General features: G+C 41.3%; 3 protein-coding genes and 1 pseudogene across 3 annotated transcripts; 3 read left to right on the forward strand and 1 right to left on the reverse strand.

The window, feature by feature from the left end:
- LOC104725350 lies at positions 1,180 to 3,634 on the reverse strand. The gene is made up of 4 exons (XM_010444008.1): positions 3,526 to 3,634; positions 2,574 to 2,996; positions 2,299 to 2,484; positions 1,180 to 1,442 (listed from the first exon to the last, which is right to left on the reverse strand). The coding sequence occupies exons 1-4, from the start codon at positions 3,529 to 3,531 to the stop codon at positions 1,401 to 1,403; spliced, it is 657 nt and encodes a 218-aa protein (XP_010442310.1). The 5' UTR covers positions 3,532 to 3,634; the 3' UTR covers positions 1,180 to 1,400.
- Positions 4,660 to 5,698, forward strand: LOC104728698. The gene is made up of 3 exons (XM_010447648.1): positions 4,660 to 4,780; positions 4,844 to 4,939; positions 5,361 to 5,698. The coding sequence occupies exons 1-3, from the start codon at positions 4,660 to 4,662 to the stop codon at positions 5,696 to 5,698; spliced, it is 555 nt and encodes a 184-aa protein (XP_010445950.1).
- Positions 7,463 to 9,236, forward strand: LOC109125197 (annotated as a pseudogene).
- LOC104725351 lies at positions 9,246 to 10,635 on the forward strand. Its single transcript, XM_019232545.1, has 2 exons — positions 9,246 to 9,427; positions 10,042 to 10,635. The coding sequence occupies exons 1-2, from the start codon at positions 9,250 to 9,252 to the stop codon at positions 10,152 to 10,154; spliced, it is 291 nt and encodes a 96-aa protein (XP_019088090.1). The 5' UTR covers positions 9,246 to 9,249; the 3' UTR covers positions 10,155 to 10,635.

Raw genomic sequence — 27,263 nt, forward strand, 5'->3', positions numbered from 1 at the left:
AAGCTGCTTCTGAGATCACTTGGCTTGTGAACCTCCTTCGTAGTTTTGGTGTTCCTCAGTTTGAAAAACCAGAGTTGTTCTGCGACAATCTCTTCGCTGTGTACCTCACTGCAAATCCAAGTCTTCATGCTCACACTAAGCACTTTGCTACCCACTATCATTACATTCGTGAGAAAGTTGCGTTTGGAAACCTCATCGTCAATCACATCTCCGCTGATTACCAAATCGCAGATGTCTTCACCAAATCCCTTCCGCAGGGTCCCTTTGAAGCATTGCGACTCAAATTTGGTGTCGTTGTTCCACCCACTCCAAGTTTGCGGGGGAGTATAAACAATACAGGTCCAAACAGCATCGTTTCTGATAAAGGCCCAGAAGAATTCAGGTCCAGCTCAAGCCCATCAGCTTCAGAGTCCAATTCACGCCAACGGTTACCTGCAACATAAGAAAAAGACAGAACAGACAAAGACAGAGGTTTAGCAGTTGTTGCAGATGACAAGAACAGAGGATTAGCAGAAGCTGCAGGAGGTCCGAAAGTGACATTACAAAATAGGTTTGAGCTTCTGGGATCATGTGATACAGCTGGCCAAGAGTAGAAGGATCTAGACTCTAGGTTAACATTGTATCACTATAAAAGCACAATGCCTTTGTAAGAGAACGTCAAGGTTGAAAAAATAAAAAAACAAAACATATTTCTATTTCTCTCTATCTTCTTCACTTACTTCATTTTACATTTACTTATTAGGATCGAGTTTTTATCGCTAACCATCCTAAGTTAGACTGAAGTCGTTTTTATCGCTAACCATCCTAAGTTAGATTGAAGGTTAGCTGAAGCTATTATTCATGTAGAAAGCAATCCAAGGGACCCTCCTTAGTATTTGTCCAAAAAGGGACCTTCTTTAGTAAAGAAGCTCTGTCCAACTTGACTCAAAACACTTGTCTGCCTCTGCCGGTTATAATTTTATCCACAATATATAGAAACCATTGCCGGCCATTGAGCAGCTCTGAAGCTGAAAATCTTCAATATCCGTCTTGAATTTGATTGTAAGAGCTTGGTCCAAGCTATCAACTCTACAACACGTACCGTTGCCAGAAATTTATAACATCCGATCCTCGTTGACATCAAAATCAGCATTCTATCGTTTAAAAATCTTTCTCCTGACTCAGTTGCAAAACTTACTCTTTCGATGTACGCATCAAACTTTGCATAAGGTTTTATATAAGTTGGGTTGATCACAAAACAAAAATATATAAATAATATGCGCTCACCAGTAAGAACAAAACAAATTGCTAGGGTAAGTAACATAATCATTTAGCAAAAACCACTTCCTTGTGTCTCCATAAGACTGACTGAAAAAAATCAAAAGAAACCACGCATACGAAAGAGAAGGAAAGGGTCTTCTTCAATAGCTTCCCTTTCGGCTCCATGAGGGGAAGCAACAACCCTGCAAATGACAGTTTACAATTGACGTCAACTTAAATATGATGGATATAGTCACAATTTGAAATTTTGAATGATGATTCGTTTATTATGAGCTTAAAATAATATTATTAGAACTTTGAGAGATGGAAATACCCTTGGTATCCATATAGTTTTCAGAAAATTAAAAACATGGAACCTAATTGAATTACCAAACATTCCACAAATGATCCTGCTTCCCCCCTTCATTTACTATTTGCAGAGAAAGGGATTACTACTAGCTAAGACAAATATTTAAGATAATAATAACACATAATCTTTCTTTTTTGGATAAGAATCAGGCCATGTAACTTAGTCTTTACCCAAACATTTCGACTAGATCTCGCAGAGAAAGTGAGAAACAACTTAAGAAATGTTGTATTCTTTTAGTTTTTAGTAGTAATAATAAATGTTATCCCTGATATATTTTTTTCTACAAAGTATACATCTTATATATATGAAATATCATTCTAAGTTTTTAACCAAAGAAAATGTGAAAAATAACATTACTAGTCTAATATGGGAAACATAAGAAGATATATTCTTAGCTAGCGTTAATATTCGATATCTTTTCCGTTTACAAGCTAACGACATAATCCTACAGCAATTTAGTCGTGGGACTCTTGTTCTTTGGTCTTTTGTAATAGAATGGATAACACATTAATTAGTTTGTCCCTGTATTTGTCAAATTAATTTTATAACCAAGTCTTTCATGGAAATATTATAAAGGAGAATAAGTATTTGTGATCTCTACTTTTGATGTGTGGCTGTACTTTCTAATTCTCGTGAATTTTGTTCAAATATTCCTGTGAAAATATAGAAATAAATAAAAGAATAGTTACCTTGGGACTAGTAGAAGGTAATGGTTGGTGGTGTTGGTCGTTGATGGGTCGAGTCGGGGTGCTATGATCGGTTCCATTATAAGATCTCGCATGGTTTCTATCTTCTTTCACTTTGTCAAAGATGAGTGTGTAACTCTGATTCTCCATGTTCGAACCCGATCCAGGAAACGGTGGAATAGTCGCCACCTAATTGACAAAAATACACTTGCTTAGCTTATAGTGTATTATGAATTGTGACACATTTTTGTAACAGAAAATGGTGAAAATATCCATACCCTTTCACTACTTTGACCTCTAAGATTGCGTATCGGCCGCATCAGGACATGATCACGTGGTTGCCGCCTATTTGTTTCCGATGGATTTCCGAGTGATCTGCCTCCTCCACCGTATGGTTGATGGTTGTACGTTTCTTGTGTGGGCGGAGCTCTAACTCTGTTGTTTCTTTCATTGTGTGCAGGAGACGGTCTGAATTCGTTGTCTTCTCTGCTACTAAATCTTTCCTGCCTAGGTCTTACATTGTGGTTTTGTGGTTGGTCGTGCCTAGAATTTCGATTCTGTGCAAGGCTTGGATTCATTTCTGGATATTCATTCGGGTTAGAAACGTTCATACTCTTCTTGCTCTTGCTCGCTTTTTCGAACACGACGGTGAATGGAGCATCTTCGGTCCAGTCTCCGAATTTGGGCACGTGTGGACGATTCTATAACCACAATAAAACATTTGCAAGAAAAAAGAAACACAAGTATTGTTAGAAAGCTCATATTACACAGTACCATATGTTTGAGAGTTATGGACCATATATAGTATACGGTATATATAAAGGGTTGGTTCAGCCTGAAACTTTTTATGGTAAAATGTTAAAGCTATAATAAACCTTAAGGTGGAGGAATTAACAGACAACTCCGTAGAAGCTAGTACCGAAACCATATATTGATGTTAAGAAGACGACCATATGAGAATTTGAAATTTATACGAGAAAATGAAGAAAAAAAAAAGTGAAATATGTCAAGAGTCAAACATAAGAGACTCTTATGACGATACTGCAGAAACTACAAGTCTTAAAATGTTTATAGGATCCATAATCCATTTGTAGGTAAAGTATCCAAATATATTTGGTAACTCTCTATTCACATAGAGTAAAACTCGGAGATAGAGGGTAGAATAAAAACAAACAATTATAGAAGAAAAGTTTTAAGATATCAACATAAACAAAAAAAAGAAAGACTTACTGCCATATTTCTGAATCTCCAGCAGCCAGAAATGAAGAATTGCTTCAATGGCCCTGAAACAAAGAGAGGTTATTGAGAAAGAGGTAAGAGACGTGTATACACGAAAGGCGTTGACAATTCATATAGTCGTTGACTTGTCTTTTCTTGTGATTGCGTAGAACGACGACTCCTTCTACGGCGTTGATTGGTCTTCCTTTGCATCCTTAATGATTAACGAATACTTCCAACGAACGAGTAACAACACACGCCTCATGCTTGTTTTTATATAAAAAATAAAATAATTGGATACTAGGTATTATCCGATCACACAAAATTATAGTTAATTGGGATCTAATTACCTAATTGACTCTTAAGTTTTGACCATAAGAAAAAAAAGAAAATTTGGAGAGGCGATTGATAGCCTACTAAGAGATCCCTAAACACATGAAACAAATCTTTCACCTTTTTCTCTCCACAAATGTCTTCAAAAGTCTTACAAGGGGTTTTCACGTTCTAGAGAGCTTTTCACGTTCTAACTTTTTAAGTCTCACCTTCCTTTACATTGACTAATAACTTTCCTAAAATCAAGAATAAATATTCAATTTAAATTTATCTTTTGTTAAACTAATATTTCTTAATCCTATTAAATCTTCGTAAATATCTTCAAACTTCATTTTTCTTTGTGTTTCACCTCCAAGTAATATCCCAAAACGGAACTCAAATATATCTTCATAAATCTTTGAAACCGAAACATGAAGACAAAATCAACAAACCTCTGATGCTCTTTTGTAGGATATAAGCTTTTGAATACATCAAATGTCTACTACTTTTGCCTTCTTGAAAGATGTTCGACCCTACAAAACCGCATGGAGGGTCCAAGTGAAGGTCATCCATTCATGGCGTCAATATACCCAAAACACTGGTGAAACGCTAGAGTTGGTTTTGTCAGAGTCAATGGTAAGAATAATTTTAAATACAATTGTACAAATGATATAAAACGAGATACAAGACTTTTCTATTACTAATGCATCTTTTGGGTTTCATTATTTTAGAGTAAGATTCATGCATCAGTGAAGAAGGACTTGGTTTTCAAGTATGTGAATAGGCTCCCTATTGGTAATTGGTCAATTAAGACCAACCACACTTTTGTACAAGATGTCATTCATCAATGGAACAATGGTCATGGACAGTGACCCTGTGTCTGATTCTAGCTTCATGACATTGGCTAAGTTTCAGAACATCCAAAGTGGGGAAGTTAATCCCTACATATTGGTTGGTAAGTATCTATTTACAATTGTTTTAATAAAAATTCTATCTATTTATATTATTCATTATACAGAGGTTATTGGTCAAATTGTGAGTGTGGGTGAATTGGAGGAACTCGAAGCCAATAATAAGCCTAATAAAAACTTGCTTTTGAGCTTTGGGACGAAACGTAAGCATTTTCTGCTAATACAACTATATGAAATGTATGTAAATATAACCTCTGAAATAACTAATCCGACTTACTTATTTTATGTGATAGAGATGAGAGAATGTCATGTACCTTGTGGGATTCCTTTGCCGAGCACGTTTTTAAATCCTGTCAAGACTCTGATGGAAGCATCATCATCTGTGTTCTCAGATTTGTTAAGATCAAATCCTACAAGGGTACAAAAATTGTATTATTACAAATTATTTATTATTTAATACGAATTCTTCTTTTACTTATGATTTTACCAAATCAGGTGTAAATTTTTTGTCTAATTCGTATGATGCTTCTCAAGTCCATGTGAACCCAATATTCCATGAAATTGATGTTTTCAGACAAGCGGACGATTATCTATAATTACCATTTCATTCTATTTTTTGCATAGGAATATTGCTTATGTTGCTTAGGAATATTGATCCCAAAGGTGGGCTGTGTAATGAAACTAGGCTTCAGATTACTCAACTTGCTAATCACATTGTAATAACAGGAGACATAAGTGGTGACATAGTTTTATTCCCTAACATAAATCTAACACCTTCAGATACTAAACTGCCATTCAAGATGCGTACAAGACAGTTTCCACTGTATGTTGCATTTGCTATGACCATCAATAAGAGTCAGACACAGTCTATAGAGAAAGTAGGACTTTACTTGCCTAAACATGTGTTCTCTCATGGCCAACTATATGTTGTATTGTCTAGGGTTACATCAAAAAAGGTTTGAGAATACTAGTACTAAACAAAGAATAAAATATTCATAAGCAAACAACTAATGTTGTTTTCAAGGAGGTTTTCCAAAACAGACAATGAGTTAGCAACCTCTCCAAAGGTAAACTTGACCCACCTTATATTACTAGCTACTTCATTTCTTCGTTGGAAACACAAAGAACAATGGCTTTCATATAATTAGTATGTTTTATTAAAAATGTTGGTGCCTCATTCTCAATAAGGCCACTGATTCGAGACCTATGAATCAAGCATATCAGAATCGATATTGTTTATATTGTTTATCTATATGTTTACAGCCATTAATATCCATAATTGTAATTATCATAGTCTAAAATATCGAATTAATAAGGGTCTTAGTAATCAAATGAAACAAAAAAAGGTACTATTACAAATTATATATTATTGTGGTCACTTCACAACATTCTCATTATAATGAGAAATTGTTTTGCTATATTTGAGTAAATGATAAATTAGATTTAAATTTTTGGGTAAATGATAAATTGTTGTTTTGGTTCCTTACATCATATACATCATACATTAAAGTATATAACTTTTACAGATGAAATACTTTTATAATATTTTATGTAGATTTCTATTTCTACTACTAAAATGATCAAATTGAATTATCTATTCTTTTATCCAAACTCATTTCACAAATATATGATTTTTTTGTAATCTCTTATCAAATAAAAATATAGCATATTCCAATCTATTAAAATTGTATATATATATCAATGAATATTCTCTCGTGGTGTAGTGCAGATCCGATCATGGTATATATATAGCAATGTTCAAGAAAGCGGTCTAGGCGCTAGGCGCTCAGTAGACGCCTAGATGACCGCCTGAACCGCTTAAAATTACATAAATTTTATTTTAATATTTATTTTTGATTTTTAACTACATATATTTAAATTATTAAATTTTATATCTGTATACGTAATTATAAACATTTATATGTTGTTAATATAACTTAAATAAATGTATTTTTCTTACTTTTGTTTATAATTTATAATTTATTTTTATTTTTCTAACATATATTTTGATATACTTTTATATATATAATATTTTATGTTGTAAACGCCTAAACCGCTTTAAAACCGTCTAGGCCCCAACTAAGCGTTCTAGGCGCTAGGCGCTAGGTCACCGTCCAGATACCGCATAACGCTTTCTTGAACACTGATATATAGTCAATCTATAATTTTAGTTTCTCAACATGCCCCTCAATGGTAAAAAGACAATATTACCCTTAATGAAGGTTGTTTTCGACTGTTTTAGGTTAAATATAATTAAACCAGTATGTGTTCAACGAAAAACACAGTAGAGCTCCATGCGCACGCGCGCGCCCAGGGTTCGAATCCTACTATGCGGGGTGTAACTGGTGCAACTAGGGGATATCTGGTACAACTAGAAGGCTAATAGGTACAACTAGAATGTTCAATTGTCTTTTAAAAATTCTTAGAGGGGTAAGTTTCGTTCTTTCATTAGAGAAGGGATAGTGAAAATAAGCGGAGGCACAAGAGAATTAAATCCAGAAACCATTGATAAATTTCATTATAAAAAAAAACAAACTGTTCATAAAAGAAAAATCATGAGAAGAAAAAAATTAATGCAACTTACTTATTGCAAAAAAAAAAAAATTGAATAATTAATTTTCATCAAAAAAAAAATTAATTATTCAATTTTTTCCAAGACAAAAGAACGAAGAAAAACAGAGATGCAACTCACCAATTGCATCGTCATCTCATCTCTCTTAAAAGTAAATCAAAAACGACAAAATTGCGTCTGTTGCTTTTACAAAGGGCATCTGACGCATCGGCCGTTCTAAAGTTTAGACTGTAGAGTAGAGTTCACTCTTAATCCTTAAGTTTTACATAATTAGCACACAACCATTAATCATAACCATTGATCCCTTCTCTCTCCCTCTCTCCTTCTACCTTTTATGCTTTCTACTGAACTTTTCTCAAATCCTTCTTTTACTCTTCACTTTTCACTCTTCTTCTTCGATTTCTTAGCTTTAATTCTTCTCTTAGTCCTCTCCAATTTATGATTTCTTGGTGGTATCAAGAATGAGTGACCGAGTTCTTGAAAAAGCAAATGGGTTTTAGATAACTTGATGCTTTCTCCGATCTGGGTTTTGGTTTTATTTTCATACCCAAGTAGCCAAAACTAGAAGACAAGAGTTAGAAATTCGGGGTTTAAGGTTTTACATTCTTGGCGAATTGTGTTAAAGGAACAAACTTTAAGGAAAAATTTCAGAACATGATTCAGTTACTGTTTCTGGTTCTATTTGTGGAAGGTGTGATTGCATTCTTACTGTTGATAAAGATTGGTCGTTTGAGAGAGCTTGTGATTAAAAGCCTTGACCAGATGAAGATGGGTAAAGGTCCTGCCACTGTGAAAACCATAGCTGGAACTATGTCTGTTATTCTCTTCTCTAATCTCATGAGCATTGTCAAGATCCAGAACAAGGGTTCAAAGCTTGGCACTATGTCTCCTATGGATCAGGTTCTTTGGAGAACACACTTGCTTGAAGCTTCTTTAATGGGTCAGTTTCTCTCTTTTGGATTAAAAAGTTGAACTATAGTGTTTTGTTGATTGATTGTTGTCTTATCTGTTGGCTTCTAGATTTGTTTGTTGCTATGGTTTCTGAATAAAAGTTGAAATCTTGGCAGGATTGTGTTCTGATGATAATCTAGCTATTGTAGTTAGAGGGATGATCTGAAAAATACAATCTCGCAAGCTTAAGTTGTGTGAGCACTTATAAGAGAAGTTTGTGTTGTGATTTAGAGTTTGTACTCTGTATAGAATCACTGTGACTGTATTCATATCACACGTATGAGTATCTCTATATTTGTAACTGAGGCTATGTTTTGCTAGTGTTTAGTAGATTTGGGAAGCTGCCTTCGTAGTTGATAAATTTAGAACCTGAATACTGATCTTGATTTGTGGATTACAATCAAGAATACATGACTATCTAGTTCATAGCTTATAGAATACTAATCGGACCTGATTTGCTTATGTGGTAATTGGGGTTGATGCATTCTCTTATCAAACACTTTATTTGTTATCTTTTTTTCAATTTTGAAAGTGTTGAGCATTATAACGTGTACATAATGAAATTACATTTGAAGCTAAGAACCTTAATGATGATTGTTGCAGGAGTCGTACTTTTTCTCGGCTTCATAATTGACAGAATGCATCATTACCTAAGAAAGCTAATCAATTTAAGAAGGAATGTTGGGTCATCAAAAGAAGAACTTGAAGAGCTCTAGAAAGAAAGAACCGAACTGAAGGAGAAAGAGGAGAAAGCATCCAAAGAAATCAAGAAGCTTCAAGAAAATTTGTCATCTATTCTAGAGAGACTTAAGAAAGCAGAAACTGAGTTGAAAGAGAAAGAGAAGAAACTTGAAACCGCTGAAACCTATGTTGAGGCACTTCAGAAACAGTCTGCAGAGCTGCTTCTAGAGTATGATAGATTGCTCGAAGATAACCAACATCTCCAAAGCCAAATCTTGGGGAAAACGAAGAGCTGATGNCCTTGACCAGATGAAGATGGGTAAAGGTCCTGCCACTGTGAAAACCATAGCTGGAACTATGTCTGTTATTCTCTTCTCTAATCTCATGAGCATTGTCAAGATCCAGAACAAGGGTTCAAAGCTTGGCACTATGTCTCCTATGGATCAGGTTCTTTGGAGAACACACTTGCTTGAAGCTTCTTTAATGGGTCAGTTTCTCTCTTTTGGATTAAAAAGTTGAACTATAGTGTTTTGTTGATTGATTGTTGTCTTATCTGTTGGCTTCTAGATTTGTTTGTTGCTATGGTTTCTGAATAAAAGTTGAAATCTTGGCAGGATTGTGTTCTGATGATAATCTAGCTATTGTAGTTAGAGGGATGATCTGAAAAATACAATCTCGCAAGCTTAAGTTGTGTGAGCACTTATAAGAGAAGTTTGTGTTGTGATTTAGAGTTTGTACTCTGTATAGAATCACTGTGACTGTATTCATATCACACGTATGAGTATCTCTATATTTGTAACTGAGGCTATGTTTTGCTAGTGTTTAGTAGATTTGGGAAGCTGCCTTCGTAGTTGATAAATTTAGAACCTGAATACTGATCTTGATTTGTGGATTACAATCAAGAATACATGACTATCTAGTTCATAGCTTATAGAATACTAATCGGACCTGATTTGCTTATGTGGTAATTGGGGTTGATGCATTCTCTTATCAAACACTTTATTTGTTATCTTTTTTTCAATTTTGAAAGTGTTGAGCATTATAACGTGTACATAATGAAATTACATTTGAAGCTAAGAACCTTAATGATGATTGTTGCAGGAGTCGTACTTTTTCTCGGCTTCATAATTGACAGAATGCATCATTACCTAAGAAAGCTAATCAATTTAAGAAGGAATGTTGGGTCATCAAAAGAAGAACTTGAAGAGCTCTAGAAAGAAAGAACCGAACTGAAGGAGAAAGAGGAGAAAGCATCCAAAGAAATCAAGAAGCTTCAAGAAAATTTGTCATCTATTCTAGAGAGACTTAAGAAAGCAGAAACTGAGTTGAAAGAGAAAGAGAAGAAACTTGAAACCGCTGAAACCTATGTTGAGGCACTTCAGAAACAGTCTGCAGAGCTGCTTCTAGAGTATGATAGATTGCTCGAAGATAACCAACATCTCCAAAGCCAAATCTTGGGGAAAACGAAGAGCTGATGTTAAGATTTCTCTGGTGTCATTAAACAGTGGTGAAGAAGAGAGTTTATGGAGTATTACTGCAGTTGCATGAATTCTTGCAACATTTTTGCTTTTAGTATATGGAATATATTGTTTGTCTTTTTTTTTTTCTTTTTCTTTGTAATATATTGTTTGTCTTTTGAAACTAGTTTGTGCTTCTTCAACTCTTTGGAATGTTTTGTCGACAGTTACATCAAAATCCATGTTGAGAATTGTAAGACTGCCAGGGTCCTATGTCTAATTTTAGTCCATTGATTTACTTTTTTTTTAATGGACCTCATGTCCTCTTACTAGACCTGTGCGCTCATCTCTATCCGACAACCGGTTTACTACGTCTGGGAGATTTTAAAGATTCGTTACCGTCCCTATAAATCACTAAATGATCTTTCCATGTGTTTTTCTTCACTCGCACAGTTCCGACAGTCACTTCCCGAAAGGTCACCCATCCTGAGACTACTCCAGCTCAAACACGTTTAACTCCCCTTAACTGAAAAGATAAGTGCATTTTGGTGACATAGGATCAATTCTTTTAAACCTCTCTGCATGTTCCTGAAATGGGGTGTCACAATTCACCCCCACTAACAGATCACAATGTCTTTGTTGCGCACCAAAACCATCACCCCCGACGGTGTGAGCCCACTCGACTCCACACTCATCTGGGTTCGGCTCTGATACCACTTGTAACACCCACAACCGTTTTTTAAAAAATATAATAATTAACTAATTCAACTATTGGTCTCATATCCACTAGCCGCTTAACCACAATCAAACCAGACAGCAGAAAAATAACCAACATATACCATTAAACCAATGACCAATAAATAATAAACCAATAATTCAATAACTCAATCCCGCAGAATCAGAAACCAACAATCAGCATCCTAGCAACATTCTATGACTCAACTCTAGCAACTTAACAGAAGGCACACAACACATCAACGAGCCACTAGAACATCCTCCTCTTCATTGCCTTGATTCCACGATCACACTTTACCTTTACATACACCACAATACATATGAGATGCGTGAGTATTTTATAAACACTTAGTGAGGCAATCCTCCCATCTACTGGGCTATACACACAAGCAATTGAGATATATCTAACCATCAAACAACAATAAAAAAACAAACAACAAACCAGGACAATTGCATCGACCGACACCAACCCATGCATCGACTGCCACCAACTGGGGTTGCATCGACTGATGCAAACTCCTAAAGAAGCAGAATCCATCTCAACAGTCTTGGCTTGGTATCCTTCTTCATGTGTCTCATAGTAACATGGTCGGTATACACTATGACCTTCAAACCCACAAGGTAACTCCTGAATTTTTCGAATGCAAACACAACTGCTAGGAGTTCCTTCTCCGTGGTTGCATACCTTCCTTGAATCTCGTCCAAGGTGCGACTTGCATAGTAGATGACATGAAGCTTCTTGTCAATTTGATGCCCCAGAACTGCTCCAACTGCAACGTCTGAAGCATCACAAATAATCTCAAATGGGTGGTCCCAATTCAGAGCTTGTACTATGGGTGCTGAAACCAAGGCCTCCTTGATCTTGCTGAAAGCTTTCAGACATGCTACATCAAATTCGAACTTAACCTCCTTGCACAACATCCGTGTCAATGGTCTTGCAATTTTTGAGAAGTCCTAGATAAATCTTCTGTAAAAACCAGCATGTCCCAGAAAACTTCTTATGTCCTTCACTGTCTTAGGCGGTTGAAGCTGAACCATGACCTCAATCTTGGCTTTCTCAACCTCGATTCCTTTCTCTGATATCTTGTGTCCCAGGACAATTCCTTCTTCAACCATGAAATGGCACTTCTCCCAGTTCAGGACTAGGGTCGTCTTCTCACATCGCGTCAATACCCTGCACAAATTTAACAAACATGAGGAGAAAGTGGAACCGTATACAGAGAAGTCGTCCATAAACACTTCCACTGACTCCTCAATCAAATCCGAAAAAATTGATGTCATGCACCTTTGAAAGGTGGCAGGAGCATTGCACAAACCAAATGGCATGCGTGTGTAAGCAAAAATTCCATAAAGACAAGTAAAGGTTGTCTTTTCCTGATCATTTGGGTGGATAGGGATTTGGAAGAATTCACTATACCCATCAAGGAAACAGTAGTAGAGATGACTGACTTATCTTTCTAACATTTGATCAATGAAAGGCAGAGGAAAATGATCTTTCCTAGATACAACATTCAACTTCCTATAATCAATGCACATCCTATGCATGTAATGGTCCTAGTTGGAATTAACTCATTTTTTCATTTTTGATTACAGTTATTCCTCCTTTCTTAAGTACACAGTGCACATGAGATACCCAAGTACTATCAGAGATAAGATAGATAACTCCAGCATCAAGCAGTTTTAGGATTTCTTTCTTTACTACTTCTTTCAGATTAGGGACCAAACTTCTTTGGGGTTCAATGCTAGCATAAGATTCATTTTCAAGATTGATTATATGCATGCAAAGGCTAGGTGAAATACCCTTGATATCATCTAATGAATACCCTATAGCCTTTCTATATTTCTTCAGCTCAGTTACTAGCAACCCCAATTCATCATCACTCAACCTAGCATTCACTATGGCAGGATAAGTAAAATTGGTTTCCAGAAAAACATACCAGTCGTCAGCATGGGAGTCTCGAGCGATCACGGTCGAGTGGAAGATCTCACGTTCTGAAGTCTCTGCCTCAACTGAAAATATCTCCTCTGCGTCAGATAGCTGTACTAACTCCTCTGGTCCATCCGTTTCTCCATGGGAGTTTAGCAGATTCTTTTAACAAGTGGTTTCCTCATGCAAGAACTCTTCTTCTCCATCCTTGGTCAAAGCAGTCTTGATATGGTCCTCCTCAGCTAATTCCTCCAACAACTCATCAGCCAACTGATCCATCTCTTCAATATAGAAGACTTGTCCTCCTATTGTTGGTTTCTTCAAAGTATCCTTGATGTCAAACTTCATAGTGAAGTCTTCGCCCAGATTAAGATCAATCTTGCCATTTCTGACATCAATGATGGCTCCAGCAGTTGCCAGGAATGGTCTTCCTAATATCAGAGGATCTTTCGGTTCTTCATCCATCTCCAGAACCTTGCGTCGGTCAATGCAAGCTTGTGTCGGTCGATGCGACCTCAGTTGGTGTCGTCAATGCAGTTGTCTGGTTTGTTGTTTGGTTATTGATTGTTGTTTGATGGTTAGAGATATCTCAATCGCTTATGCGTATAGCCTATTAGATGGGAGGATTGCCTCACTGAGTGTTTATAAAATACTCACGCATCTCATATGTGTTGTGATGCAGGTAAAGGCAAAGTGTGATCGTGGAATCAAGGCGATGAAGAGAAGGATGTTCTAGTGGTTCGTTGTTTGTGGTCTGAATTCTGTTAGGTTGTTAGAGTTGGGTCATTAGAACATTGTTAGGTTGCTGGTTTTATGTTTTATGACTCTGTTGGATTGAATTATTGGTTATTGGTTATTGGTTATTATTTATTGGTCATTGGTTTTAATTTGTTGTGTTGGTTATTTTCCGCTGTTTGGTTGATTGTGATTAGGTGGCTAGTGGGTATGGGACCACTAGTTAATTAATTTTAAAAAAACGGCTCGGGTCTTTTTAGTTTGGTATCAGAGCCCTTACGGCTCTAGGTTTCAGTTCACTATTTTTTCTGTTGTTGATGTTGTGGATTTGCATGCCTTTATCGATTGTGTGAGTTAATCAATTTTGTGTGGCATGGAGTCCTAAAATATCCTCTTCGAGCCTATAGTGTGATTCAACGGTGAGTCTCTGTTTTGTGTTATGTTGAGTTTGCTTGCTTAGCCTTCTGTTCATGGTAGTATAGATGGTTAGAGAGCGAGATGTTGTTGGTTGTGGACGTGGACGCGAACGTGGTCGTGGACTTGGTAGGGGTAGAGGCCCAGCAGTTGGTGATATCGTGGATCATATTGTGGCAGTTGAGGGTGTTGGCGAGTCGTAGAGCTTCCAGGAGGGGTCCATGAGTGTGGCCGGCGGGAGTACTGATAGGACCGTAGGCGCTGAGAGAGTCGGTGTTGGTGCCGAGTAACCAGTGATGCTAGGTTTCCTAGTGCGGGAGTCCTAGCTGGTGGAGCTCCTGGAGGAGGCATTGATTTTGTAGGCTTGTTGACACAGCTGTTGGAGCGGTTACCGGGAGTGGTACCGGCTCAGGCATAGGCAAAACCACCAGTGGCGGTGGAGGTGCAACAGCCAGTGGCTGCGGATTTTAAAGCTCATTATCGCTATATCAGTATGCTGAGAGAGATAAGCAACATTGGTACTGAGCGGTTTTCGGGTGGTTCAGACCCTACCGCTGTAGATGCGTGGAAGGCGAGAATGGAACGTAACTTTCAGTCTCTCAGATGTCCTCAGGAGTGTTGGGTGGACATAGGGGTCCAAAACCTAATTGGTGATGTTCACTTGTGGTGGAGATCAGTGGCTGCTAGGAGGTTGTAGAGGGAGATGACTTGGGCTGACTTCATAGAGGAGTTTAACGGCAAGTATTTTCCTAAAGAGGCATTAGACCGGTTGGAGGTGCAGTTTCTTCAGTTATCTAAGGGGACTCGGTCGTTGCGGGAGCTGGACGAGGAATTCAGTCGACTTTTGATGTATGGGGGACGGGCAATGGAGTTTGAGGAGGCTCAGATCAGGAGGTTTATGAGAGCCTTTCGTGAGGACTTGAGGGTCCTCGGGGCTATGCTACGCATTCATAGCTGGTTGAGACTGCATCAGAGATTGAGGAGGATATCTAGACATGGACAGTGACGGTTAGTCCAGCAGTTCAGCCTAGGAAGACTCAACATCATGGAGGTTCTGGCAAGGGCAGAAAGCCTGCGCAGGGAACCAAGAGGAAGTGGGAGGCTATGCAGAGGCCGAGTGGTGTCAGGTGTTTTGGTTGTGGTAGTATGGACCAAAAGGTGGCTAACTGTCCCCAGAGGAGTGCCCCAACGGCAGCACGATCAGCGGTTCATTTATGCTATCATTGCAGGGAACCTGCAGATGGCAGTGGCAGCGCTGCAGCATGTAGTACAATAGGGAGTGTAGCAGGTGGCACAGATTGAGCAGGCGTCACTGATGTACATGACGATGGAGACTGGTGGAAGCAGTGTTAGGGCGATCACATGTATAATTTCTGGTACCTAGACTTTGTGAATTTTAGTAGGTTCAGATTTTATGTAGTGTATGTGGTTAAGTGTAGGGACCTTGTTGGTGGGCGGGTTTAGGTCCCACTTTATGTATGATTCTAGAGCAACTAATAGCTTTATTATCCCGGAGTGTGCAGAGAGTGCTAATATCAGAGGAGATCCCGGAGAGCAAGTGGGAGTAGTCAGAGTTGCGAGAGCCAAGTTATTGAGAGTCATTGGTCAAACGAGGGGAGTTGATATTCAGATCGCGGGAGAGTCGTGGCAGCGAATTCGCTTATCAGCCCGGTAGAGCTGTATGATATTATCTTGTGGATGGATTGGTTGCACTGTCATATGGTTCATCTAGATTATCATCAGGGTAGAGTGGAACTTGAGTTTCCAATAGGGAAGTTGATTTTTGAGGGAGTTAGACCGACTTCGGAGAGTCTCGTGATCTTGGCCATGCAGGCTGGGAAGATGATCGAGAAGGGACGTGAGGCTTATTTTGTTACTATATTGATGCCAGAGTCAGTGGACAATCTACAATTAGCGGTATTCAGGTTGTTGAGGAGTTTGAAGATGTGTTCCAGTTGTTGCATGGGTTACCACCATCTCGGTCTGAACCTTTCACGATTGAGCTGGAACCGGGGACGACGTTGTTATCCAAGGCTCCTTACAAGATGGCACCAGCAGAGATGGCAGAGCTGAAAAAGCAGTTATAGGATCTGTTGAACAAGGGATTCATTCGTCCTATTGTATCACCGTGGGGAGCGCCGATTCGTTAAGAAGAAGGACGGGAGTTTCCGCTTGTGTATTGATTATCAGCGTTTGAACCGGGTCACTGTGAAGAACAAGTACCCTCTTCCCAGGATCAATGAGTTGTTGGATCAGCTGAGAGGTGCTACTTGCTTCTCCAAGATAGATCTAGCGTCGGGTTACCATCAGATTCCGATAGATAAGGCAGATGTGAGGAAGATTGCATTCAGGATAAGGTATGGGCATTATGAGTTTGTGGTAATGCCTTTTGGGTTGACTAACGCGCCAGCAGCGTTCATGAGATTGACGAACAGCGTGTTTCAGAAGTTTTTTGACGTGTCTGTCATCATTTTCATCGACGACATCTTGGTTTAGTCTAAGAGTACAGCGGAACATGCATTGCATCTGAGAGCAGTTTTGGAGAAGCTGCGGGAGCAAAGGTTGTTTGCTAAGTTGAGCAAGTGTAGTTTCTGGATGCGAGAGATGAGATTTCTGGGTCATATTGTTTCTGCAAAGGGGGTTTCTGTAGATCCGGAGAAGATTCAAGCTATTAGAGATTGACCTAAACCGTATAATGCCACAGAGATCAGGAGTTTTCTTGGGTTGGCAGGATATTATGGGAGATTTGTGCAGGGCTTTGTGACTAGGCACGTCCGATGACTGAGTTGACAGGGAAGGATGTTCCTTTTGTTTGGTCATAGGAGTGTGAGGAGGGTTTTGCAAGCCTGAAGGAGATGATGACTACTATGCCAGTGTTGACATTGCCAGAGTAGGGGAAACACTATGTGGTTTATACAGATGCATCCAGAGTTGGTTTGGGCTGTGTGTTGATGCAGTATGGGAAGGTGATTGCCTACGCGTCGAGGCAGTTGCGGAAGCATGAGGACAATTATCCTACTCATGATTTAGAGATTGCTGTTGTAGTTTTTGGCCTCAAGATTTGGAGATCTTATCTTTATGGTGCAAAAATTGCAGGTGTTTACAGATCATAAGAGCCTGAAGTATATATTCACTCAGCCTGAGCTGAATTTGAGGCAGAGGCGGTGGATGGAGCTGGTGGCAGATTATGATTTGGAGATAGCCTACTACACTGGTAATGTTAACTTGGTTGTTGATGTTGTAAGTCGGAAGCGGGCGACTTCGGTTCAGGAGCAGGATATGCAGTCTCTGGTAGGAGAGATCAGCGCGTTGAGGTTGTGTGCTGTTTCACATGAGCCGTTGGGTTTGGAGGCAGCTGATAGAGCAGATCTTCTGAGTAGGGTGCGGTTGGCTCAAGAGAAGGACTTTGGGCTGGTGAATGCCTCTAAGGATGTTGATTCAGAGTATCATGTCTCAGCTAATTGTACCATATTTGTGCCCAGGCGGATTTGTGTCCCCATGGATGAGGAGTTGAAGCAGGAGGTCCTGAGGCAGACTCATGCGAGCATGTTCTCTATTCATCCAAGAGCGACTAAGATGTACCGTGACCACAAGAGGTACTATCACTAGGTCAGGATGCAGAAGGATGTAGCAAGTTGGGTCACGAGGTGCGATGTTTTCCAACTAGTGAAAGCTGAGCATCAGGTTCCTGGTTGCTTGTTGAAGAGTTTGCCCATTCCAGAGTGGAAGTGGGATATGATCACGATGGATTTCATGGTAGGATTGCCAGTGTCTCGCACCTTTGATACGATTTGGGTCATTGTGGACCGGTTGACTAAGTCGGCACATTTTCTGGCAATTAAGAAAACTGATGGAGCAGCTGTCTTGGCTAAGAAATATGTGATGGAGATAGTCAGATTGCAGGGAGTGCCAGCGAGTATTGTGTCTGATAGGGATTTCAAGTTCACTTCGGTGTTCTGGAGAGCATTTCATGCAGAGATGGGCACTAAGGTGCATATGAGTACAGCTTATCATCCCCAGACAAATGAGCAGTTAGAGAGGATGATCCAGACGATGGAGGATTTGCGGAGGATATGTGTGTTGGATTGGGATGGCCATTGGGCAGATCACATGAGCTTGGTAGAGTTTGCATAAAACAACAGTTACCAGGCCAGTATTGGGATGGCTCATTATGAGGCATTGTATGGGAGGCCATGTCGTACACCGTTATGTTGGACTCAGGTGCGGGAGAGGAGCATGTACGAGGTGAGTTTTGTTCAGGAGACCTCAGAGAAGATTCAGGTTCTCAAGCTGAACATGAAGTAAGCTAAGGACCGGCAGAGGAGTTATGCCGATAGGAGGAGGAGAGATCTTGAGTTTCAGGTGAGTGACAGAGTTTACCTCAAGATGGCAATGTTGCTGGGTGCAAACAGGTCATTGACAGAGACTAAGTTGAGAGAGAAATAAATGTCCTAAACAGGACCGCCACCAAGGCCAAACAAATGTCCTAAACAGGACCGTCACAAAGACCATCTGTCCCGAAGGACCGCCTAAACAGGCACTCTGGCTAAACAGCCCGCCATAAAGGCCACACATCTGGCTAAACAGCCCGCCACAAAGGCCACACAATATCTCAAAAGACTGCCACACACGGGCATAATGACTCAAAAGTCCGCCACGAAGGCCACACTAGCCCCTTCAGGGCTCACAACCACTAAAAATGGACAATTCTAACTCCGATAAAACTTTCCATTTTTAGAACTTTCCACTTTTGGAATCTTTCCTCTTTTAGAAACTTCTATTTCAGAAAACTTTTCCCTCAACACCATCACTATCCCAAAGGACTCTTATCAAAGTAATCTTCTTCTTCCAAAGTTCCATGATCCTCCTCTCAAGAACCCTCACTGGTCTCGCCTCCAAAGTCATTTTAGGCTGAAGATCTTCAGGAATCTTAGCCAACAACTGATCATCCTCACGCAGACACTTTCGCAACATGGAAGACTTTATGGAACACACGCATAACCTCAGACAACTCCAGCCTATATGCTGTCAGTCCCACCCGCTCAATCATATACCTCGGACTCAACTTAGTCTCAGTCAATGACCTGTTCGGACCCCGCAACATGGTCATCTTGAGGTACACTCTGTCTCCTACCTGAAACTCAAGATCTCTCCTCCTCCTATAGGCATAACTCCTTTACCGATCCACAACTTCCTTCATGTTCATCTTGAGAACCCAAATCTTCTCTGAGGTCTCCTGAACATAATCTGCCCCATAAATGCTCCTCTCCCCCACCTGAGTCCGGCATAACGGTGTACGACACGGCCTCCCATACAAAATCTCATAAGGAGTCATCTTAATACTCGCCTGATAACTGTTGTTGTAAGCAAACTCTACCAAGCTCAACTGATCTGCCCAATGGCCTCCCCAATCCAACACACGCATCCTTGGCAAATCCTCCAGCGTCTGGATCGTCCACTCTGACTGTCCATCTGTCTGGGGATGATAAGCTGTAATCATATGCACCTTAGTGCCCATCTCTGCCTGAAACGTTCTCCAGAACACTGAGGTGAACTTAGAATCCTTATCAGACACAATGCTCGCTGGCACCCCATGCAACCTGACTATCTCCTTCACATACTTCTAAGCTAAGACCGCTGCTCCATCAGTCTTCTTAATGGCCAGAAAATGTGCCGACTTAGTCAACCGGTCCACAATGACCCAAATAACATCAAACGTCCTAGACACTGGCAAACCAACCACGAAGTCCATAGTAATCATATCCCACTTCCACTCTAGAATGGGAAAACTCTTCAGCAACCCACCTGAAACCTGATGCTCAGCCTTCACTAGCTGACACACATCACACCTCGTGACCCAACTAGCCACATCCTTCTTCATCCCGACCCAGTGAGAGTACCTCTTGAGGTCACGGTACATCTTAGTCGCTCCTGGATGAATAGAGAACATGCTCGCATGAGCCTCTCTCAGAATCTCCTGTCTCCACTCCTCATCCTTGGGCACACAAACCCGCCCATGCACCAAAATAGTACCATTAGCATAAACATGATACTCAGAACCAACCTCTTTTAAGGCATTCACCAGCCCCAAATCCTTCTCTTGTGCCATCTGCACCCTACTTAGAAGATCTGCTCTATCAACCGCCTCCAAACCCAACGACTCTTGAGAAATAGCGCACAAACTCAAAGCATTGATCTCTCCTACCCGAAGCTAGCCTCTTCCGACTCAGAGCATCTGCAACCAAGTTAGCCTTCCCAGGATGATAGGCTATCTCCAAATCATAATCCGCCACCAGCTCCATTCACCGCCTTTGCCTTAAATTCAGCTCGGGCTGAGTGAATATGTACTTCAGGCTCTTATGATCTATAAACACATGCACCTTTGCACCATAAAGATAAGATCTCCAAATCTTCAGGGCAAAAACTACATCACCCATCTCCAAGTCATGAGTAGGATAGTTGTCCTCATGATTCTGCAACTGCCGTGAAGCATAGGCAATCACCTTCCCATGCTGCATCAACACACACCCCAAACCAACTCTGGATGCATCTGTATAAACCACATAGGGTTCTCCTAGCTCAGGCAAAGCCAACACTGGAGTAGTAGTCAACATCTCCTTGAGGCTTGCAAAGCCTTCCTCACACTCCTGTGACCAAACAATAGGAACATCCGTCCCTGTCAACTTAGTCAACGGATGTGCTCTGCTTGCAAACCCCTGCACAAACCTCCTATAGTAACCTGCCAGACCAAGGAAACTCCTGATCACTGTGGCACTATGCGGTCTAGGCCAATCCCTGATAGCCTGAATCTTCTCCGATTCTACAGAAATCCCATCTGCAGAGACAATATGACTCAGAAAACCCATCTCACGCTACTAAAAACTGCACTTGCTCAACTTAGCAAACAACTTCTGCTCCTGCAGCTTCTCTAGAACTGCCCTCAAATGCACTGCATGCTCTTTGGGACTCTTAGAATAAACCAGGATGACGTCGATGAAAATGATGATAGACACGTCCAGCAACTCCGGAAACACGCTGTCCATCAATCTCATAAACGTTGCTGGTGCGTTAGTCAACCCAAACGGCAACACCACAAACTCATAAACCCATACCTCTTCCTTCTACTTGACGAACACCACCGACGCCCTCCACGGTGAAGTGATAAGACGAAAGAATCCTCTATTTACTTCCTCAGCTCTACTAGACTAATAATCAAGTATGCTGACATCAACTCACCACCATCTGAAAATCAACCCCTCTTGCCAGTCCAAGAACCTCTAGTAACTTGCCTCTAAGGGAAACTTCCTCACGATGGCTTAATCCAAAATTAACTTTCCGCTTAGCAATTCTCCACAACAAATCATCAATACGAGCATAATAAAACAAACAAGTACCATACGTTCGTCTATTCTGATTCATCGCATCAAATGCTTTGCAGGTCGCTAACTCAAACCACTTGACTTATTACCTCCAATAAAACTTACCAAAAACTTGAATCTAGCAACCCTATCCATCTCCAATGAACTTCATCCAACATCGNCCTCAAATGCACTGCATGCTCTTTGGGACTCTTAGAATAAACCAGGATGACGTCGATGAAAATGATGATAGACACGTCCAGCAACTCCGGAAACACGCTGTCCATCAATCTCATAAACGTTGCTGGTGCGTTAGTCAACCCAAACGGCAACACCACAAACTCATAAACCCATACCTCTTCCTTCTACTTGACGAACACCACCGACGCCCTCCACGGTGAAGTGATAAGACGAAAGAATCCTCTATTTACTTCCTCAGCTCTACTAGACTAATAATCAAGTATGCTGACATCAACTCACCACCATCTGAAAATCACCCCCTCTTGCCAGTCCAAGAACCTCTAGTAACTTGCCTCTAAGGGAAACTTCCTCACGATGGCTTAATCCAAAATTAACTTTCCGCTTAGCAATTCTCCACAACAAATCATCAATACGAGCATAATAAAACAAACAAGTACCATACGTTCGTCTATTCTGATTCATCGCATCAAATGCTTTGCAGGTCGCTAACTCAAACCACTTGACTTATTACCTCCAATAAAACTTACCAAAAACTTGAATCTAGCAACCCTATCCATCTCCAATGAACTTCATCCAACATCGTTGCAACGATTAGTTTATCCTGCCATGAAGGCTTCTCGTGAACTTATGTATCTGGCAAACATGCCTTTACTGGCTCATACCTACTGCAACTCCCCTTCCCGGGACTCCAGCACCACTGACCGCACAATCCTGGTGCAACAGCCACACATTCATGACCGCTCCAGCACTCTCTCGAGGTCTACATTTAGTCGTTATGTTTATACTCACGTACTAGACATTGCTTGCTCCCAACTCTCCCACCCTTAGGTCGCAACCTTCGNTTCCTTCTACTTGACGAACACCACCGACGCCCTCCACGGTGAAGTGATAAGACGAAAGAATCCTCTATTTACTTCCTCAGCTCAACTAGACTAATAATCAAGTAGCTGACAGCAACTCACCACCATCTGAAAATCAACCAATCTTGCCAGTCCAAGAACCTCTAGTAACTTGCCTCTAAGGGAAACTTCCTCACGATGGCTTAATCCAAAATTAACTTTCCGCTTAGCAATTCTCCACAACAAATCATCAATACGAGCATAATAAAACAAACAAGTACCATACGTTCGTCTATTCTGATTCATCGCATCAAATGCTTTGCAGGTCGCTAACTCAAACCACTTGACTTATTACCTCCAATAAAACTTACCAAAAACTTGAATCTAGCAACCCTATCCATCTCCAATGAACTTCATCCAACATCGTTGCAACGATTAGTTTATCCTGCCATGAAGGCTTCTCGTGAACTTATGTATCTGGCAAACATGCCTTTACTGGCTCATACCTACTGCAACTCCCCTTCCCGGGACTCCAGCACCACTGACCGCACAATCCTGGTGCAACAGCCACACATTCATGACCGCTCCAGCACTCTCTCGAGGTCTACATTTAGTCGTTATGTTTATACTCACGTACTAGACATTGCTTGCTCCCAACTCTCCCACCCTTAGGTCGCAACCTTCGAGCCATACCGATCTCACTTTCAGACCTCCGTCTTCGAGTTATACCNCTCTGCCTGAAACGTTCTCCAGAACACTGAGGTGAACTTAGAATCCTTATCAGACACAATGCTCGCTGGCACCCCATGCAACCTGACTATCTCCTTCACATACTTCTAAGCTAAGACCGCTGCTCCATCAGTCTTCTTAATGGCCAGAAAATGTGCCGACTTAGTCAACCGGTCCACAATGACCCAAATAACATCAAACGTCCTAGACACTGGCAAACCAACCACGAAGTCCATAGTAATCATATCCCACTTCCACTCTAGAATGGGAAAACTCTTCAGCAACCCACCTGAAACCTGATGCTCAGCCTTCACTAGCTGACACACATCACACCTCGTGACCCAACTAGCCACATCCTTCTTCATCCCGACCCAGTGAGAGTACCTCTTGAGGTCACGGTACATCTTAGTCGCTCCTGGATGAATAGAGAACATGCTCGCATGAGCCTCTCTCAGAATCTCCTGTCTCCACTCCTCATCCTTGGGCACACAAACCCGCCCATGCACCAAAATAGTACCATTAGCATAAACATGATACTCAGAACCAACCTCTTTTAAGGCATTCACCAGCCCCAAATCCTTCTCTTGTGCCATCTGCACCCTACTTAGAAGATCTGCTCTATCAACCGCCTCCAAACCCAACGACTCTTGAGAAATAGCGCACAAACTCAAAGCATTGATCTCTCCTACCCGAAGCTAGCCTCTTCCGACTCAGAGCATCTGCAACCAAGTTAGCCTTCCCAGGATGATAGGCTATCTCCAAATCATAATCCGCCACCAGCTCCATTCACCGCCTTTGCCTTAAATTCAGCTCGGGCTGAGTGAATATGTACTTCAGGCTCTTATGATCTATAAACACATGCACCTTTGCACCATAAAGATAAGATCTCCAAATCTTCAGGGCAAAAACTACATCACCCATCTCCAAGTCATGAGTAGGATAGTTGTCCTCATGATTCTGCAACTGCCGTGAAGCATAGGCAATCACCTTCCCATGCTGCATCAACACACACCCCAAACCAACTCTGGATGCATCTGTATAAACCACATAGGGTTCTCCTAGCTCAGGCAAAGCCAACACTGGAGTAGTAGTCAACATCTCCTTGAGGCTTGCAAAGCCTTCCTCACACTCCTGTGACCAAACAATAGGAACATCCGTCCCTGTCAACTTAGTCAACGGATGTGCTCTGCTTGCAAACCCCTGCACAAACCTCCTATAGTAACCTGCCAGACCAAGGAAACTCCTGATCACTGTGGCACTATGCGGTCTAGGCCAATCCCTGATAGCCTGAATCTTCTCCGATTCTACAGAAATCCCATCTGCAGAGACAATATGACTCAGAAAACCCATCTCACGCTACTAAAAACTGCACTTGCTCAACTTAGCAAACAACTTCTGCTCCTGCAGCTTCTCTAGAACTGCCCTCAAATGCACTGCATGCTCTTTGGGACTCTTAGAATAAACCAGGATGACGTCGATGAAAATGATGATAGACACGTCCAGCAACTCCGGAAACACGCTGTCCATCAATCTCATAAACGTTGCTGGTGCGTTAGTCAACCCAAACGGCAACACCACAAACTCATAAACCCATACCTCTTCCTTCTACTTGACGAACACCACCGACGCCCTCCACGGTGAAGTGATAAGACGAAAGAATCCTCTATTTACTTCCTCAGCTCTACTAGACTAATAATCAAGTATGCTGACATCAACTCACCACCATCTGAAAATCACCCCCTCTTGCCAGTCCAAGAACCTCTAGTAACTTGCCTCTAAGGGAAACTTCCTCACGATGGCTTAATCCAAAATTAACTTTCCGCTTAGCAATTCTCCACAACAAATCATCAATACGAGCATAATAAAACAAACAAGTACCATACGTTCGTCTATTCTGATTCATCGCATCAAATGCTTTGCAGGTCGCTAACTCAAACCACTTGACTTATTACCTCCAATAAAACTTACCAAAAACTTGAATCTAGCAACCCTATCCATCTCCAATGAACTTCATCCAACATCGTTGCAACGATTAGTTTATCCTGCCATGAAGGCTTCTCGTGAACTTATGTATCTGGCAAACATGCCTTTACTGGCTCATACCTACTGCAACTCCCCTTCCCGGGACTCCAGCACCACTGACCGCACAATCCTGGTGCAACAGCCACACATTCATGACCGCTCCAGCACTCTCTCGAGGTCTACATTTAGTCGTTATGTTTATACTCACGTACTAGACATTGCTTGCTCCCAACTCTCCCACCCTTAGGTCGCAACCTTCGAGCCATACCGATATCACTTTCAGACCTCCGTCTTCGAGTTATACCATCTCAATCTTGGACCATAATCCTCAAGATCTCGGTATCAGAGGACTAATCATCCCCTCAGGAGGACATCATCCCCTCTGCCACTCTCGGAGCCCACAGCCCCTCGAGCTAGCGGTATTCTGGGAAAACCACCATCCCTTCGGAAGCAACAATCCTTAAAGACTATAAACATCTTTCGACAAAAGGTACTTCCCGTNTCTATTCTGATTCATCGCATCAAATGCTTTGCAGGTCGCTAACTCAAACCACTTGACTTATTACCTCCAATAAAACTTACCAAAAACTTGAATCTAGCAACCCTATCCATCTCCAATGAACTTCATCCAACATCGTTGCAACGATTAGTTTATCCTGCCATGAAGGCTTCTCGTGAACTTATGTATCTGGCAAACATGCCTTTACTGGCTCATACCTACTGCAACTCCCCTTCCCGGGACTCCAGCACCACTGACCGCACAATCCTGGTGCAACAGCCACACATTCATGACCGCTCCAGCACTCTCTCGAGGTCTACATTTAGTCGTTATGTTTATACTCACGTACTAGACATTGCTTGCTCCCAACTCTCCCACCCTTAGGTCGCAACCTTCGAGCCATACCGATATCACTTTCAGACCTCCGTCTTCGAGTTATACCATCTCAATCTTGGACCATAATCCTCAAGATCTCGGTATCAGAGGACTAATCATCCCCTCAGGAGGACATCATCCCCTCTGCCACTCTCGGAGCCCACAGCCCCTCGAGCTAGCGGTATTCTGGGAAAACCACCATCCCTTCGGAAGCAACAATCCTTAAAGACTATAAACATCTTTCGACAAAAGGTACTTCCCGTGGTACGAGTATAACATTACAATGTTACACCTACCCACACCACTTCTAATATCCAACTGGATTACCCACCAAACAGAGAAATATCTGCTCCAACTACATATGTCCATCTATCCGCCTCTCTAGGCTCGATACCTCTCGCGAAGAATCTCACACCGGTCATCTACTACTGCTCCTTCCTCCTAACATAAGATGGAAAGTCCTCAACATCCGCAGCCCTTGGTTGCACTCCGCCACATGCGGCACAACTGGAGCCTGCACTGGTACCCCTCTCGGTAACCGCTCCGACAGTACGCCAACAGATCCGCCAAGCGATCATCTGGACCCTAGGCTCCACCTGCTGCAACCCCACATCTGGGTTCCCAGCACCCCCGGCACGCTCACCGACTAACCACCTCTGGTCCCTCCTGATACGCTTGCAACCCTCTGAAGTACCTCATCGAGGAACTCAGGACCACACACTCGCTGGCCTCAAGAACTCGCCCGACCACGACCATGACAACGCCCACGTCCACGACCAGAAACTCAACCACCTTTAACTATTGATCTTCCAAGAACAGAGGCTAACAAGCATAGAACAAAACAAAACCACACAAAGAAACATAACAATTACTCACCGTGTAATCTCATTGAAGGCTCGAAGAGGATGTTCTAGGACTCCATGCCACACACAATTGACTAACTCACATAATCAATCAAGACATGCAATCTCAAACATCACAACAGAAACCTAGTGAACCCAAACCTAGAACCGTAAGGGCTCTGATACCAAA

Source organism: Camelina sativa, chromosome 11 (assembly GCF_000633955.1).
Source record: "Camelina sativa cultivar DH55 chromosome 11, Cs, whole genome shotgun sequence".
Classification (NCBI taxonomy): Eukaryota; Viridiplantae; Streptophyta; class Magnoliopsida; order Brassicales; family Brassicaceae; genus Camelina; species Camelina sativa.

Bases quoted from the DNA above. Each gene is read 5' to 3' on its own strand.
- LOC104725351 (XM_019232545.1), top strand. From the start codon at position 9,250: ATGAAGATGGGTAAAGGTCCTGCCACTGTGAAAACCATAGCTGGAACT. The intron at 9,428-10,041 runs GTCAGTTTCTCT...TGATTGTTGCAG, and splicing joins GCTTGAAGCTTCTTTAATGG to GAGTCGTACTTTTTCTCGGC.
- LOC104725350 (XM_010444008.1), bottom strand. The intron at 2,485-2,573 runs GTATGGATATTT...TTTGTCAATTAG, and splicing joins GAGGTCAAAGTAGTGAAAGG to GTGGCGACTATTCCACCGTT. The intron at 1,443-2,298 runs GTAACTATTCTT...TGTCATTTGCAG, and splicing joins TACCTTCTACTAGTCCCAAG to GGTTGTTGCTTCCCCTCATG.
- LOC104728698 (XM_010447648.1), top strand. From the start codon at position 4,660: ATGTCATTCATCAATGGAACAATGGTCATGGACAGTGACCCTGTGTCT. The intron at 4,781-4,843 runs GTAAGTATCTAT...TTCATTATACAG, and splicing joins TAATCCCTACATATTGGTTG to AGGTTATTGGTCAAATTGTG. The intron at 4,940-5,360 runs GTAAGCATTTTC...TTTTTTGCATAG, and splicing joins TTTGAGCTTTGGGACGAAAC to GAATATTGCTTATGTTGCTT.